Source organism: Mesoplodon bidens (assembly GCF_964165515.1).
Source record: "Mesoplodon bidens genome assembly, chromosome: 2".
Taxonomy (NCBI): domain Eukaryota; kingdom Metazoa; phylum Chordata; class Mammalia; order Artiodactyla; family Ziphiidae; genus Mesoplodon; species Mesoplodon bidens.
Genome location: NC_138177.1, coordinates 61,711,827 through 61,730,822, shown reverse-complemented (window position 1 = coordinate 61,730,822; position 18,996 = coordinate 61,711,827). Strand labels below are relative to the sequence as shown.

At 33.9% G+C, this 18,996-nt stretch overlaps 1 protein-coding gene across 1 annotated transcript in view; it reads right to left on the bottom strand.

Annotated features, from left to right (window-relative positions):
* Positions 1-18,996, bottom strand: part of CATSPERE (catsper channel auxiliary subunit epsilon) — a gene marked incomplete at its 3' end in the record, with an annotated part of 259,766 nt that overhangs the window by 220,748 nt on the left and 20,022 nt on the right. Inside the window, exons 3-4 of the mRNA XM_081221981.1 lie at positions 435-508; positions 88-157 (exon numbers count right to left, since the gene is read on the bottom strand). Coding sequence (XP_081078107.1) covers positions 88-157; positions 435-508 — 144 coding nt within the window. The remainder of the gene's footprint in view (positions 1-87; positions 158-434; positions 509-18,996) is intronic.

Here is an 18,996-nt window from a genome sequence, read left to right as displayed (position 1 = left end):
AAGTTAAAACATTGAAAATAAGGCAAAATAAAATGTAACAGGGATGATTACTTAAGATTTATTAATTTATCATTAAAATCAACTTACTGGGCCCGTAACAATTGGTTTTATAATCTGAATACCAGGAGAAGAACAACGTAGTTCTGTCTTGGGTGATCTAGCATTTAAAAACAATGGGAAAGGAAAAATAAGTATAGATGCATATGAGATTCCCCTACTACTTTTTAAGCCTAAAAACTTCCATTCTTTGCTAATAAGAAAAATAAAAAAATATAGCAATAGTTTACTTCTCTCCTATTTTCAAAGTGATTTTGTCTTTCTTTTCACATCTATTAATGTAAAGAAATTTACATTAAATCACAGCCTTGAATCTGAATGTCCACACTATATGAATGGTTTTTATGCATACATTGAGTTTCACAGCAAAAACTTACCTTTTATTTTTTATAGAACAAGTTCCCGGCACACTCCACTCAGAAAATAATGTTCCTTCATACTCTAACTTAATCTGAAAAAGAACATAAAATAGCTCATACAAGTGCTCTAAATTTTTTATCTCAGTGTTTAGATGTAGGGCTCAATTTTCTGAGTCATTATTTAAAGAGAGAATAACTAAAATTCAATCCCTTTGAAATTGTACAAGTAAAGGAAAAATAACAACTTTTATGGGACACTTCAATAGTCTCCCCCAACTATAAGATTTTTTTTTTATTTTACTTCAAAAATAATCTATTAAGTGTCTAGAAGGTGACACTTAAGGTGATACAATCATCATAAATTTCTTCAGTCGCATTTTCCTTATTTCTACTTTTTTTCCTGCTTCCACATTCTTTCATTTATAAGCTCTTTCCTCCTGGAAGTATGCTCATACAGTTCCTAACATTATCAGTCTTAGTCTCAACACTGATCATCCTCTTCAGCCAGAGTTGGAGCCCAATTTCACCTCCTAATATTGTTACGTAAAATTATGTACATACATATGTATACATACATATGTATACATTTTTAGGTATGTATATATATATATATATATATAGTTTCATTGGTTTTACTTGAATGGTGATTATAATACCAGCTATCTCATAGATATGATGTTATAGGATTAATGACAGTATATAAGAAGATAAAAGAGAAAAGTTCACCAGAAGCTATGACACAACCTTGTAGTATATAAAGCAAAATTTGATAGAATTACTAGAAGATATTTTAAAAGTCACAAATATAGTGGTAGGCTTTAACACATTTTTTTCAAGCCATAGATTAAACCTGAAGAAAAGGTAGTTACAGTTGAGCCTTGAACAACTCAGGGGTTAGGGGCATTGACACTCCACACAGTGGAAAATCTGCCTATAGTTTATAGTTAGCCTTTTATATATGCAGTTCTCCAGTATCAGTGGTTCCACATCGCCAGGTTCAGTCAACCTTGGATTGTGTAGTACTTTAGTATTTACTATTGAAAAAAATCTTTGTAAAAGTGGAACAGTTCAGCTCAAACCTATGTTGCTCAAGGGTCAACTCTGTGTGTGTGTGTATTTCTAAAATTAACCAATACAAAATATATTCTTTTCAATCTCACATAGAACATTTACCAAAATTGACCACATTTACAAGGGAAGTGTTAGCCAATCTCAAATTATTATTATCACACATACTGTGCCTTTGATATTAATGAAATAAAATAATTAGAATTTCTCAAAAAGTTAATCAGAAAAAATTTTAGGATATTTGTAATCTTAAAAAAAAACTACTTCTGAATGATTCATGGAGTAAAGCAGAAATCACAATGAAAATTACACAATATTTATGAATAAACAATAAAAGCACTTGATGTTACCAAAATCTGTAGCATATAAACAGGCTCTAAAGGAAATTTATAGCCTTAAATATATATAAAAGAAATAAGGTAGTTTGAAAGTGAATAAACTCAGTTTTCAGTACAAGATGCTAATAAAATAACCACAGAGAAAACCCAAAAAAGTAAAAAGAAGGATACAAGAAAGAAGAAAAATTGGAATTTACAAAAGGAAGCAAATTGGGACAAATTAGTGGTGATGTAATATTTTAATCTACTCAAATTTCCTTATAAACACGGAAAGAACAATTAGTATAGCACCAAAAAACACTGGACAACATCAACAAATAAAACTCAGTGACAAGGTATCCCTCAAAATCCCAAAATAAAATTGGGTTGAGACAAACCAGTTAAAACTACCAGACTCATGTGATATCAGCAAGAAAGCAAGTATGATAGGACTTAGAAGAAAACACCTCAGTCAGTGATAGGTATTCAGTGGCAACTATGGCAGGACAATTTGAGAATAGCAACTCTAACCAGAGGGATTTTTACACTTTTCAATTTCTAAGTAAGTGCAAGAGGTCTCTGATAACGTCTGAAAGGGCAGGAGGAACTGGGACCTATCCTGGGCATATATCTAGAGAAAAACATGGTGCAAAAGGATACATGCACCCCAATATTCATAGCAGCAGTATTTACAATAGCCAAAACATGGAAGCAACCTAAATGTCCATCGGCAGAGGAATGGATAAAGATGTGGTACATATATACAATGGAATATTACTCAGTCATTAAAAAGAATGAAATAATGTCATTTGCAGCAACATGGATGGACCTAGAGATTGTCATACTGAGTAAAGTAACTCAGACAGAGAAAGAGAAACATCATATGATATCACTTATATGCAGAATCTAAAAAGAAATGATACAAATGAACTTATTTACAAAACAGAAACAAACTCACAGACTTAGAGAATGAACTCATGGTTACCAGGGGTGGGGGAATGAGGGGAAGGGTTAGTTAGGGAGTTTGGGATTGACATGTACACAGTGCTATGTTTAAAATAACCAACAAGGACAGGGAACTCTGCTCAATGTTATGTGGAAGCCTGGATGGGAGGGGAGTTTGGGGGAGAATGTGTAAACCCACCTAACATTGTTCAAAATAGAGTAGTAGTGTCAAGGGCCACTAGCAAGTCTCCTTCAGACATCCAAGGACAGGAAAATTACTGAAGACAAAAAGTTACAGATTCTCAGAAAAACCACATCCTATAGAAGCACAGCCAGCTCAGATACAACTGTGGACCAAAGTAGTTATGAACCCACTCCTCTTTCCTGCACCTTGCCCTTTGAAGCCCAATAAAAGATGCAAACCCCCACCTTCAGTGCTGATGCCACTCTATGCGTCTAGCCCCTTTCCTCCCCTGGAAAGTGAATAAAAACTTTCTTTCTTCCCTCGTTAGTACTTCTGTGAATTCTTTCACAACCTGCATCGGCTCACCTAACAGAATGTATACATGTATATGTATGGCTGAGTCACTTTGCTGTGCATGTGAAACTATCACAACATTGGTTACCAGCTATACTCCAATATAGAATAAAAAGTTAAAAAAAAAACAAAAAAACAAAATCAATGAGCCAAAGACACCTTCCAGGACAAAGATCCATAATGAAGAAAGATACAGGAAAAAGAATACCAATTGAGCTGGAAAGGGACAATAAGAACAAAGGAAAGAGAAACTACAGATAAATGAGGGAGGGAAACAGAATCTGGAAATCTCAGAAAGTATTGACCTTATTTTTGGACACTCTACAAAACAACGTAAGAGGTAACTCTAAAGGTTAGAAAAGTTATTTTGACCCACTACTCCCTCCTTAAAGAGCAGGAAAATTAATTTCATGCTTTAAAAAAAATGAGCAATAGAAAGAGGATCACAGTAAAATCACACACAGTTATTATAAAAGAAGAGAGTAAGAAACAGAATAACATCTCTGTAAGACCATACTCCATATATATATATATATATATATATATATATATACACACACACACACACACACACATACATACACACACACATACACACACATAAATATATATATTTTGGTCATGCCACACAGCTTGTGGGATCTTAGTTTCCTGACCAGGGATTGAACCCATGCCCCCTGCAGTGGAAATGCAGAGTCCTAAGCACTGGACCACCAGGGAATTCCCCTCAATAAATAAATTAAAGCTGTAATGTAATATGAGGGTTAGTTTTATACATCAATTTGGCTAGATTATAGTACCCAGTAATTTAAACAAATGCTAATATAGGTTTTTCTATGAAGGTATTTTATAGATGTGTTTTATATCTACAATCAGTTGACTTTAAATAAAACAGAACACCTTTGATAATGTGGTGGAGTCCCTTTCAATCAGTTGGAAGCCTTCAGAGCAAAAGCTAAGGTTTCCTGGAGAAGAAATTCTGTTTCAAGACTACAGCATTAATTCTTCACTGAGTTTCCAGGCTCGGCCTGACCTATCAGACTTGCCAGACCCACAATCACATGAACCAATTTCTTAAAATAAATCTCTTAATATAAACATATATAAATTCTATTGGTTCCTTTTCTCTGGAGAGTTATGACTGATATACCAACTATTTCAAAATGAGGCAAAATAAATAAGAAAGTGATAGAAATTATGAAAGAAAAATATAAATCAGAATTTAAAACTCATAAATTTAAAACTCATAAGCTAGAGCTCAGGAAAAGAAGTAGAAATAAAGAAAATGTCAATTTAGAAATGAACTAAATTAGAAGCAAAATTGTGAATAAGCCTAATAAATAAGGTTTTGAGATAAATAGAACATTTAAAAAAAGAGATGAAAAGTGACTCAAGAATAAGTGACAAATATTAAAAATAGGCAAAGAAAATCCAATATATACACAGCTGTGAAGAAGAAAACATAAGTGATTGAGACAGAACAATAACATTAACAATAACTCAAGAATAATATGTGAAAAAAATAACTTGAAACAATGTATTGAAAGGGTACAACTCATACCTAGGAAAAACAATTAAGAATGATTTTTTAAAAGACCAACCCAGGACCTATATTAATAAAAGCATTGAACCTGATAAGAAACCCTTTGGGGATCCTGACAAAAAGAACAATTTATTTACAAGGGAAAGAATATCAGATTTCCAGCAGACTTTTCAGGTGTAACACTTTATGTCAGAGACAACAAAGTAACATCTGTAAAAAGATATAAAAATATTAGCCAATAATTTTTATATCCAGATACACCAACATTTAGATAAAAGTTCACAGATAAGGTCTTAGGACTCAAGAAATATTGCTCTTATGAGCCTTCCCTGAGGATACTACTAGAAAAAGAGAGGTTCAGACCACCAAAATGACTGCAGAGACATTAACATAAGGACTGATATTAAGTATTAAATAGGAATTATTCTGTAGAAACATGTCTACATGGTGGCTATTAAAAATGAATATAGTTGCTAATGACTATACTCTGACAATGTGTCAAAACATGAGTGGTAGGTGAATTATGGTTAGCCCAGGTAAAAGTGTCCAAATAAGTTCAACTCTCCACACGTTTCCCAAAAAAGTACACAGATCAACAAATAAAACCAAGAAAATTCTACATTGCAGCATACCTAGAAGGCAAAGTACAATACAAACTTCAAGAAACCTGTAAGTAAAGACCCCGAATAGCCAAAGCAATCTTGAGAACGAAAAACGGAGCTGGAGGAATCAGGTTCCCTGACTTCAGACTATACTACAAAGCTACAGTAATCAAGACAGCGTGGTACTGGCACAAAAACAGAAAGATAGATCAATGGAACAGGATAGAAAGCCCAGAGATAAACCCACGCACATATGGTCAACTTATCTTTGATAAAGGAGGCAGGAATGTGCAGTGGAGAAAGGACAGCCTCTTCAATAAGTGGTGCTGGGAAAACTGGACAGGGACATGTAAAAGTATGAGATTAGATCAGTCCCTAACACCATACACAAAAATAAGCTCAAAATGGATTAAAGACCTAAATGTAAGGCCAAAAACTATTAAACTCTTAGAAGAAAACATAGGCAGAACACTCTATGACATAAATCACAGCAAGATCCTTTTGGACCCACCTCCTAGAGAAATGGAAATAAAAACAAAGATAAACAAATGGGACCTAATGAAACTTCAAAGCTTTTGCACAGCAAAGGAAACCATAAACAAGACCAAAAGACAACCCTCAGAATGGGAGAAAATATTTGCCAATGAAGCAACTGACAAAGGATTAATCTCCAAAATTTATAAGCAGTTCATGCAGCTCAATAGCAAAAAAACCAAACAACCCAATCCAAAAATGGGCAGAAGACTTAAATAGGCATTTCTCCAAAGAAGATATACAGACTGCCAACAAACACATGAAAGAATGCTCGACATCATTAATCATTAGAGAAATGCAAATCAAAACTACAATGAGATATCATCTCACACCAGTCAGAATGGCTATCATCAAAAAATTTAGAAACAATAAATGCTGGAGAGGGCATGGAGAAAAGGGAACACTCTTGCACTGCTGGTGGGAATGTGAATTGGTACAGCCACAATGGAGAACAGTATGGAGGTTCCTTAAAAAACTAAAAATAGAACTACCATATGACCCAGCAGTCCCACTACTAGGCATATACCCTGAGAAAACCATAATTCAAAAAGAGACATGTACCAAAATTTTCATTGCAGCTCTATTCACAATAGCCCAGAGATGGAAATAACCTAAGTGTCCATCATCGGATGCATGGATAAAGAAGATGTGGCACATATATACAATGGAATATTACTCAGCCATAAAAAGAAACGAAACTGAGCTATTTGTAATGAGGTGGATAGACCTAGAGTCTGTCATACAGAGTGAAGTAAGTCAGAAAGAGAAAGACAAATACCGTATACTAACACATATATATGGAATTTAAGAAAAAAAATGTCATGAAGAACCTAGGGGTAAAACAGGAATAAAGACACAGACCTACTTGAGAATGGACTTGAGGATATGGGGAGGGGGAAGGGTAAGCTGTGACAAAGCGAGAGAGAGGCATGGACATATATACAGTACCAAATGTAAGGTAGATAGATAGTGGAAAGCAGCCGCATAGCACAGGGAGATCAGCTCGGTGCTTTGTGACCACCTGGAGGGGTGGGATAGGGAGGGTGGGAGGGAGGGAGACGCAAGAGGGAAGGGATGTGGGAACAGATGTATATGTATGACTGATTCACTTTGTTATAAAGCAGAAACTAATAAAAAAAATCCCCAAAGAATAAAGCTATAAATTAAAAAAATAATAATAATAACATTTAAAGTGATTATTAGCATGTGAAATCTGTTTCTGAAGCTGTTCTTAATTGATTTCCCCTCTTCACAGCACAAAATACTGAATAAAGCATTTTTCAAGGGCAAAAAAAAAAGAAACCTGTAAGTAAAAGAATAAACAACAATTTTTAGCACAGCTCTCATTCAAGCCCCTGTCATAATCCTTTGTGGAGAGTAAAAGAGCTTCTGAAAAACTGCAGAAAACAGAAAAGATATGAACAGAAGTTTAAGATTGAATTTAAATCACCCACAGAAAGAGAAAGTACACTCTAAGTGCAAAAAATACTGCAAAAAGACTCCTGGAAGATCAGAGCTCTGATTATGAGGAAGAGACTTAAAAGTGTGTGAGAGCTGAGGTGGGAGCCTCAGAAAGGCATCATTTTTTGGAGCGAAGAAGATAAAGGAAAGGAAGAAGACTCTTTGGAAAGTGAGTGGTGAAGGGAAAGAGAAGCAAGGGGGAGAAATTTAGGATATTACAAGCTAATAAAAAAAAACCTCAAAGTAATTACAACACCCCCAATAAGAATCCATCAATTAAAGAAACTGCACACTGCTACAATGAGATAAAAAAGTAAACTTTAACTAGAGATCTTTTAAACTAATCCAGACTGCCAACCTATCCATGAAATTCATAAATATAAGCAGTCTTTATCTATACAAAGCTACTATAAGAGAATAGAAAATGAAATTAAAAGCATTTCAAGTAATAAAACTGCCTTCAAAAAACCAAACACAAAGCAGAAGAAAACTGAAAACTAACATCCTAAACTGCATTAAATATCCTCAAACAAGTATTTGATGATGAGAAAGAAAAATCTTGAATTATAAATTCACAAACTAGGAACAGAAATGAACCACAAGTAGAAATAAGAGTTGACTGAACTAGGAATGAAACAGATGATTATAAAGGAAATGAAGACTAAATGAAAAGATAATGATGGGAGATTACATTTAAATAAAAATTGAATAAAAGGTATTGAAGAAAGACAGAAAAACAACCAAGAAAATATAAGTGAAATAAATAAAGAACCAGAGAAAAAATGATTGAAGTGGAAAGCAGACAGAAAAAAAAAATCCAGCATCTGTATAATTGGAGTCCGTGAAGTTGAAAAGCAAAATAATGGGAAAATAACTAATATTTTTATTTGGTTTGTCTTTTTATTACTGAATTATAATAGTTCTTCATATATTCTAGACACAGGTCCCTTATAAGATACGTAATTTTCAAAAATTTTCTCCCATTCTGTGGATTGCCTTTTCACTTTCTTGATGGTGTCCTTAGAAGCACTATAGTTTTTAATTTTGATGATGTCCAATTTATCTTTTTTCTTCTGTTCCTTGTGCTTTTGGTGTCATATCTAAACTATTGCCTAATACAAGATCATGAAGATTTTTCCATATGATTCTTTTCTATGAGTTTTATAGTTTTAGCTCTTATACTTAGTTCTTCTATCCATGTTGAGCTAACTTTTGGATATGGTCTGAGGTAGGAGGCCACCTTCATTCTTTTTCATGTGGATACCTCATTGTCCCAGCACTATTTGTTGAAAATACTATTCTTTTTCCATGGAATTTTCTTGAAGTAATTGTGAAAAATCAATGAGGTTTTAATTTTTGGACTCTTCTATTCCACTAATCTATTTTCTTATCCTTATGCCTATCTGACACTGTCTCAATTACTGCAGCTTTGTAGTAACTTTAGAAGTCAGGAACTGTGAGTCTTCCAACAAGTCTTCTTGTTCTTTTTCAAAACGTTTTGACTATTCTGGTTCTCTTGAATTTCCAGGTGAAATTTCATACAAAATTACAATCAGTTGGTAGTTTTAATAGTTTTCTTTTTAATGGATTCCTTAGAGCTTTCTATTTAGAAGGTCATGTCATATACAAATAGAGATAGTTTGTTTCTTCCTTTCTGATGTGTATGTCTTTTATTTCACTTTCTTGCCTAAATGCCTTAAATGTGGACATGGTGTTTATATTTTTAAAATTTAAGAGTTTTATCATTTTTACATATGCATTGAAATGTTTACAAATGAAATATGTCTGGGATAGTTTCAAAATAATAAAGGAGGGGATAAAATGGATAGTAGAGTCAATGAAACAAGATTGGTCATGAGTTGGTACTACTGAAGCTGGGTGATGGGTATATAAGGATTTATTAAGTATAATATAATAATCTCTATATGCTATATATGTTAAAATTATGCTAACCTCTATATTTTTGTGTATGTTTAAATTTTTCCATAATAAAAAGTTTTTAAAATGTGAGTTTAAAACAGAGAACAAGTTCTGTGGTAATTACCAAACTTATATACAAACCTCTCTAATGATGTATAGAAATTGGAATAGTCAATTGGCTTCAGAATGTTTCAAAAATGCTTACCAACTTCCAATGTTTTAGGTTATTTGGGGTTATTAAACAACAAAAAAAATGAAATCCCATTTAAATTCACATAGAGTGGAGAGAGATTTTTTTGAGATATAATTGACATGTAACATTATATTAGTTTCATTCAGTATATGATTTGATATTTCTATACATTGTGAAATGACCACAAGAATAAGTCTAGTTAATATCCATCACCAAATATAGTTTAAATGTTTTTCTTTTGATGAGAACTTTTAAGATCTACTCTCTAAGCAACTTAAAATATGCAATACAGTATTTCTAACTGTAGTCACCATGCTGTACATTACATTCCCATGACTTACTTATTTTATAACAAAGTTTGTACCTTTTGACGCCCTCCACCAATTTCACACTCCCCCATACCCCAACTCTGGCAACCACTACTTTGTTCTCTGTATATATGAGTTTATTTTTTTTAATTGATTCCACACATAAGTGAAATCATATGGCATTTGTCTTTCTCTGACTTATTTCACTTATCATAATGCCCTCAAGGTCATAAATGTCAACATTTCATTATTTTATGGTGCAATAGTATTTCATTGTGTATATACACCATATTTTCTTTATCAATTCATCGATAAGCCATTGAATTGATGAGACACTTAGGTTGCTTCCATATCTTGACTATTAGAAATAATACTACAATGGACATAGAGGCATATATTGAATATCTTTCCAAGTTAGTGTTTTCATTTCCTGTGGATAAATAACCAGAAATGGAATGAATGGATCATATGGTAGTTCTGTTTTTAATTTTTTGAGAACCCTCCATAATGATTTTCCATACTAGTTGCACCAATTTGCATTCCCAATAACATCGCACAAGAGTTCCCTTTCCTCCACATCCTTGACAACACTTGTTATTTCTTGGTTTTCTGATAATAGACATTCTAACAGGTGCAAGGTGATATCTCACTGTGGTTTTGATTTGCATTTCCCTGATGGTTAGTGATGTTTTTCATGTACCTATTGGCCTTCTTTACGTCTTTGGAAAAACGTATTTCAGATCCTCTGCCCACTTTTAAAATCAAATTGTTTATTATTTTTATCCTGTTGAGTTGTATGATTCTTTATATATTTTCTATACTAACCCCCTATCAGATATATGATTTGCCTTTGAGTATGTTCCCTTTTCATTTTGTTGATGGTTTCCTTTTCTGTGCAGAAGGCTTTTGGTTTGATATAGTCCCATTTGTTTATTTTTGTTGCCTTTGCTTTTTGTGTCAAATCAAAAAAATCATCACCAAGACTGATGTCAAGGAGCTTACTGCCTATGTTTTCTTCTAAGAATTTTATTGTTTCAGGTCTTACCCTCAAGTCTTTAATCCATTTTAAGCTAATTTTTGTGTATGGTGTAAGATAGTATTCCAGTTTCATTCTTTGCATGTGGCTGTCCAGTTTTCCCAGCACCATTTATTAAAGAGATTGTTCTTTCTCCCTTTTATAAACTTGGATACTTTGTTGTAAATTAATTGGCCATATATGCATGGGTTTATTTCTGGACTCTTTATACTGTTCCATTGATCTATATGTGTTTTTTTGCCTATACCATACTGTTTCTATTACTATGGCTTTGTAATATAGTTTGAAATCAGGAAATGTGATGCCTCTAGCTTTATTCTTCTAGGATTGCTTTGGTTGTTTGGAGTCTTTTATGGTTCCACACAAATTTTACAATTGTTTGTTCTATTTATGTGAACAATGCAAGTGGAATTTTGATAGGAATATCATTTAAAATGTAGATTGCTTTGGGAAGTTTGGACATTTGAACAATATTAATTATTCCAATCCATGAGCACAGAACATCTCTCCATTTATTTGTGTCTTCTCCAATTTCTTTAAGACATTACCATATCTTATAGATTTCAGTGTACAGATCTTTCACCTCTTTGGTTAAATTTAGTCCTAGGTATTTTATTCTTTTTGATGCAATTCTAAACAGGACTGTTTTCTTAATTTCTTTTCCTGATATTTCATTATTAGTGAACAGAAACACAACACATTTTGAATATTGATATTTTATCCTGTAATGTTACTGAACTCGTTTATAAGTTCTAACAGATTTCTGGTGGAGTTGTTAGGATTTTCTATATATAATATCATGTCATCTGAAAATAGTGACAATTTTCATCCTTTCCAATTTGGTTTTCTTTTTTTTTTCCATGTCTGATTGCTGAGACTAGGACTTCCAATACTCTGTTGAATCAAAGTGGAAAGAGTGAGCATCTTGTTCCTGATCTTAGAGGAAAAGCTTTCAGCATTTCACTAAGTATGAATGAAAGGGGTTTAGCTATGGGTTTGTCATTTATGGACTTTATTAGGTTGAGGTCCATTCCCTCTCTACACACTTTGTTGGGTTTTTTTTAAAATCATAAATGGGTGTTGAATTTTTTCAAAAGCTTTTCTGCATTTGAGATGATCATATGATATCTATGCATAATTTTGTTAATGTGGTATATCACACTGAGTGATTTGCTGTTTAACCATCCTTGCATCCCTGAAACTGAGTTCCCCTGCCAAGTTTATGATTAACCTCTCTATCTAAAACGTCATTCCCGGCCTTCCCTGATGGCGCAGTGGTTAAGAATCCGCCTGCCAATTCAGGGGACATGGGTTCGAACCCTGATCCAGGAAGATCCCATATGCTGCAGAGCAACTAAGCCTGTGCACCACAGCTACTGAGCCTGCACTCTAGAGCCCGTGAGCCACAACTACTGAGCCCGCATGCCACAACTACTGAAGCCCACGCACATAGAGCCCATGCTCCTCAACAAGAGAAGCCACTGCAGTGAGAAGCCTGTGCACTGCAACAAAGAGTAGCCCCCGCTCACCACAACTAGAGAAAGCCCGTGTGCAGCAACAAAGACCCAACGCAGCCAAAGATAAATAAAATAAATAAATTTATTAAAAAATAAAAATAAAACGTCATTCCCTGTCTTACCCCACCCCTTGATTGAAGAGTAACAAAGAAAAGGGGGATTGAAACTAAGCAATGCCCAGTTGGGCCTTTCTCGGTAAGAGACCCCCTACATGCTCCCCATCTCTCACTTAAAGAAACATTTCAGTCTCCTGAAATTTCCCTGAGTTGCAAAGTCTGACTCAAGGATTAATGATCAGAGGAGTGAGAACAGGCAGAGACAAAGAACAGCATTCAGGCAAGAGAACTGGTAAAAACTTAAACAATAGATCAGCCATATAGCAGAGTCACAGGACTTTTAGCTTCTCCCTGAAGGACACAGAAAGTAATGTCTGACACACATTCCTAAGTTGTTTTTACAGAAACCAGACTCCCACCAGATGAAAACTGCTGACCACAAGCACATAGACCCCCAAACTGGTTGAAACCAGGTTGATGATTGAAATTCCTGAAACATTACTCTGTTACCTCACCATCAACCAATCAGAGAACTGCTCACAAGCTGATCATGCACACCATGACCCTCTTCCTCACACTGTCTTAAAAAACCCTTCCCTGAAAGTCATTGGGGAGTTTGGGTCTTTTGAGCATGAGCTGCCCATTCTCTTTGCTTTGTGCCCTACAGTAAACTCTGTACATTCCTTCACCACAGCCCATTGTCAGTAGATTGGCTTTGCTGTGTGTCAGGCAAGTGGGCCCAAGTTAGGTTTGGTAAAATCCCTAGAATAAATCCTATTTGATCATGATGTACGATCCTTTTAATGTACCATTGAATTTGCTAATATTTTATACTGCTTGCTAACATAATATACTGTTGATTTGCTAATATTTTGTTGATAATTTTTGCATCTTTGTTCATTAGGGATATTGGCCTATCATTTTCTTTTCTCATGGCATCCTTGTATGGTTTTGGTATTGGGGTAATGCTAGTCTTGTAAAGAGTGCAGAAGTATTTCTTCTGCTTCTATGTATTGGAACAGTTTGAGAAGGATTAGTATTAATTCTTCCTTGAATGTTTTGTAAAATTCACCAGTGAGATATCTGGTCCTGGACTTTGGTTTGTTGGGAGGTTTTGATTATTGATTTAATCTCCTCACAATAAGTTTGTTCAGATTTTATATTTCTTTATGATTCAGCCCTGGAGCTTTGTATGTGTCTAGGCATTTATTCTTTTAGGTTGTTAAATATGTTGACATGTAATTGTTCATAGTAGTCTCATGATTCTTTGTATTTCTGTGGCTATCAGTTGTAATGTCTCTTGTTTCCAGTTGTATTTCTTTGACTCCTCCCTTTTAGTCTGCTGAGTCTAGCTGAAGGTTTGTCAATTTTGTTTATCTTTTGAAAGAACAAGCTCTTAGTTTCATTGATTTTTCTATTGTTATTTTAGTCTTTATTTCATTTATTTCTGCTATGATCTTTGCTGTTTCCTTCCTTCTACTAACTTCGGGCTTCATTTATTCTTCTTTTCTAGTTCCATGAGGTGTAATGTTATGTTGTTTGAGAATTTTCTTGTTGTTTTTTTTTCTATCTATCTATCTATCTATATGCATTTATGTTTTGAACATACCTCTTAGAACTGCTTTTGCTGCATCCTGTGAGTATTGATATGTTTATTTCCATTTTCATTTTTTGTCGAGGTATGTTTAGAGTTCTCTTTTCTTCTATGACCCATTGGTTGTTAGGTAGCATATTGTTTAATCCCCATATATTTGTGAATTTTCCAGTTTTCTTCTTGGCATTGATTTCTACTTTCATACCATTGTAGTCAAAAAAGATGCTTGATATGATACCAATCTTCTTAAATTTTAAGACTTATTCTGTGGTCTGACATATGACCCATTCTGGAGAATGTTCCATGTGCACTTGAGAAAAATGTTTATTCTGTTTCTTTTAGATGAGAAGTTCTGTATATATCTGTTAAGTACATCTGGTATAATGTGCCATGTAATCTTGATGTTTCCTTACTGATTCTCTGTTTGAATGATCTATTCATTGATAAGGGTGGGGTATTAAATTTTCCTATTATTATATTACTATCTCTCCCTTTGGGGTCTGTTAATTTTTGCTTTATATATTCAGATGTGCCTATGTTATGTATATAAATATTTACAAATGTTTAAATAGTCTTGTTGGATTGACCCCTTTATCATTGTCTCTTATTACAGTCTTTAACTTAAAATATATTTTATCTGATACAATTATAGCTAATTCTGCTTACTTTTGGTTTCCATTTGCATGGAATACCTTTTTCCATTCCTTAATTTCCAGTCTGTGTGTGTCCTGACTTATAAAGGGTCACTCTTAGACAGCATATAAGTAGGTCTTATCTTTTTATCCATTCAGCCACTCCATGTCTTTTGATTGGAGCATTTAGTCCATTTACATGTAAAATAATTATTGATAGGTATGTATTTATTGCCATTTTGTTAATCATTCTGGCTGTTTTGTTCTTCTACGTTCCTTTCTTCTTCTCTGCTCTCTTTTTGTAGTTTAGTGACTTTTTTAGTGGCTTGCTTTGATCCTTTCCTTTATCTTGTGTGTATCTACTATAAGTTTTTGTTTTGTGGTTACCATAAGGCTTACATATAAAAACTTACAACAGTCTATTTTAAGTTGATAACAATTTAAGTTTTATGATAGTCTAAAGCTCTACATTTTTATTCCCCCACCCCCACATTTTATGTTTTTGATGTCACATTTTACATATTTTTGTCCTGTGTGTCCCTTAGTGTAGTTCTAGTTATTTTTACTACTTTTGTCTTTTAACATTCATACTACCCTTATAAGTGATTAACCCACTACCTTTACTATATATTTACCTTTCCAGTGAGATTTTGTTTCTTTCAAATATTTTGTTAATAATTAGCACCCTTTCTTTTCAGCTTAAAGAAGTCTCTTTAATATTTCTCGTAAGGCAGGTTTAGTAATGATGAACTCCTTTAGCATCTGCTTGTCTGGAAAACTATCCTTCCTTCAATTCTAAATAACAACTTTGCCAGGTAGAACATTCTTGCTTGGAAGATTTTTTCTTTCAGCACTGTAAATATATGGTGCCAGTCCTTTCTGGTTTGCAGTTTCTGCTGAAAAATCTGCTGATGGTCTTATGAGTGTTTCCTTTTACATAACAAGTTGCTTTTCTCTTGATAATTTTAAGATTTTTCTCTTTGTCTTCAACTTTTGACATTTTAATTATAATGTGTTTTTGTGTGGGTCTCCTTGGGTTTATCTCATTTGGAATTCGCTGGGATTCCTAGATCTGGATGTCTGTTTCCTTCCCCAAGTTAAGGTAGTTTTAAGTAATTATTTCTTCAAAAACTTTTCTGCCCCTTTCTCTCTCTCTTCTCCCACTGGGACCCAACGAATGCGAATGTTAGCCCACTTGATGTTGTCCCATAAGTCCCTTAAGCTTTTTTTTTTTTTTTACATTCTTTTTTCTTTTTGCTGCTCTGATTGGGTGAGATCCACTAAACTGTCTTCAAGTTCTCTCATCACTTCTTCCACTTCATCTGATCTGCTATTGAACTCCTCTATTGTATGTTTCAGTTCAGTTACTTCTTCAGCTCTGTGACTTCTATTTGGTACTTTCTTGTATTTTCTACTTCTTTGTTGTTGTTCTCATTGTGTTCATTTATTCTTCTCTTGAGCTCAGTGCTTATTTTTATGACCACTATTTAATTTTTTTTGAAGGATTTAAAAAAAATTTTATTGACATATAGTTGATTTATATTGTTGTGTTAATTTGCTGTACACCAAAGTGATTCAGTTATACATATATATATATATATATATATTCTTTTTCATATTCTTTCCCAATATGGTTTATCACAAGATATTGAATATAGTTTCCCTGTGCTATACAATAGGACCTTGTTGTTTATCCACCCTATATATAATACTTTGCATCTGCTAATCCCAAATTTCCAATCCATCCCTCCCCCACCTGCCCTCCCCGTCAGCAACCACAAGTCTGTTCTCTATGTCTGTGAGTCTGTTTCTGTTTTGTAGATATGTTCACTTGTGTAGTATTTTAGTTTCCACATATAAGTGATATCATATGGTATTTGTCTTTCTCTTTCGGACTTATTTCGCTTAGTATGATAACCTCTAGGTCCATCCATGTTGCTGCAAATGGCATTATTTCATTCTTCTTTATAGTTGAGTAATATTACATTGGAGATATATATATATATATATGGTTTCCTTTGCTGTACAAAGCTTATAAGTTTCATTAGGTTCCATTTGTTTATTTTGCTTTTATTTCTATTGTGTTGGGAGACTGACTTAAGAAAACGTTCGTACAATTTATGTCAGAGAATGTTTTGTCCAAGTTTTTTTCTAGGAATTTTGTGCTGTCATGTCTTATATTTAAGTCTTTAAGCCATTTTGAGTTTATTTTCGTGTATGGTGTGAGGGTGTGTTCTAACTTCACTGATTTGCATGTGGCTGTCCAACTTTCCCAATACCACTTGCTAAGAGACTGTCTTTTCCCCTTTGTATATTCTTGCCTTTTTCTCGAAGATTAATTGACCATAGGTGTGTGGGTTTATTTCTGGGCTCTCTATTTTGTTCCATTGATCCACAAGTCTATTTTTGTGTCAATATCATACTGTTTTGATTACTGTAGCCTTGTAGAACTGTCTGAAGTCTGGGAGGGTTATGCCTTGTGCTTTTTCCTCATGATTGCTTTGGCAATTCTGGGACTCTTATGGTTCCATATAAATTTTAGGATTATTTGTTCTAGCTCTGGGAAAGATGTCACTGGTAATTTGATAGGGATTGAATCAAATCTGTAGATTGCTTTGGGTAGTATGACCATTTCAACAATATAAATTCTTCCCATCCAAGAGCGTGGGCTATCGTTCCATTTCTTTGAATCATCATCAATTAGTTTTACTAATGTTTTGTAGTTCTCAGCATATGTCTCTCATCTTCCAGGTGAGGTTTATTCCTAAGTATTTTATTTTTTGATGTGCTTTTAAAGGGGATTGCTTGTTTACATTCCCTAATATTTCATTGTTAATATAAAGAAATGCAACTGATTTCTGTATGTTAATCTTGTATCCTCCTACCTTGCTGAATTTCTTTATCAGTTCTAGTAGTTTTTGTGTGGAATCTTTAGGGGTTTCTATATATAGTATCATATTTGCATGATGACAATTTTACCTCTTCCCTACCAATCTGAATAGCTTTTATTTCTTCTCCTTGTCTGATTGCTGTGACTAGGACTTCCAATACTATATTGAATAGAAATGGTAAGAGTGAGCATCTTTGTCTTGTTCCAGATTTTATTGGGAAGGCTTTCTTCAGCTTTTCACCATTGAGTATTATATTGGCTGTGGGTCTGTTATAAATAGCTTTTATTATGTTGAGATATGCTCCCTCTATACTCACTTTTGTATGGGTTTTTATCATGAATGGATGTTGAATTTTATCAAATGTTTGTTCTGCACTATTGAGATGATCATGCGGTTTTTGTCTTTTCTTTTGTTGATGTGTTATGTCACATTGATTGATTTGTATATGTTGAACCATACTTGTCACCCTGGGATGAATTCAAGTTGGTCATGGTGTACGCTCTTTTTTATGTGTTGTTAGATTCAGTTTGCTAATATTTTGTTGAAATTTTTTGCATCTATATTCATCAAAGATATTGGCCTGTAATTTTCTTTTTGGTAGTCTTTGGTTTTGGTATCAGGGTGATGGTGACATCACAGAATGTCTTTAGGAGTCTTCATTCCTCTTTGATCTTTTGGAAGACGTTGAGAAGGACTGGTATAAGTTCTTCTTTGTATGTTTGGTAGAATTTGTCTGTGAAGCCATCTGGTCCTGGACTTCTGTTTGTAGGGAGTTTTTTCTATTTCACTTCTAGTGATCTGTTCAAGTTATCCATTTCTTCTTGATTCAATTTTGGTGGGTTGTATGTTTCTAGGAATTTGTCCATTTCTTCTAGGTTGTCAAACTTGTTGGCATACAATTTTTCATAGTATTCTTTTTTTTTTTTTGTCTTTCTGTGGTATCCATTGTGATTTCTCCTTTTTCATTTCTTATTTTGTTTACTTGGGTCTTCTCTCTTCATGGTGAGCCTGGCCAGAGTTTTGTCTATCTTGTTTACCCTTTGAAAGAACAAGCTCTTTGTTTTATTGACTTTTTTCTATTTTTTAACCTCTATTTTATTTATTTCCTCTCTGATCTTTATTTTCTCCTTCCATCTACTGACTTTAGGTTTTGCTTGTTATTCTTTTTCTAATTCTCTTAGGTGGTGTGTTAGGTTATTTGAGATTTTTCTAGTTTCTTAAAGAAGGCCTGCATCGCTATGAACTTCCCTCTAAGAACTGCTTTTTCTGCATCCCATAGATTTTGTATGGTGGTGTTTCCCCTGTCATTTGCCTCAATGTATTTTTAAATTTCTTCTTTGATTTCACTGTTGACCCACTAGTCTTTTACTATCAGGTTGTTTAGTCTCCACGTAATTGTTTTTTCCTCATTTCTTTTTCTGTGGT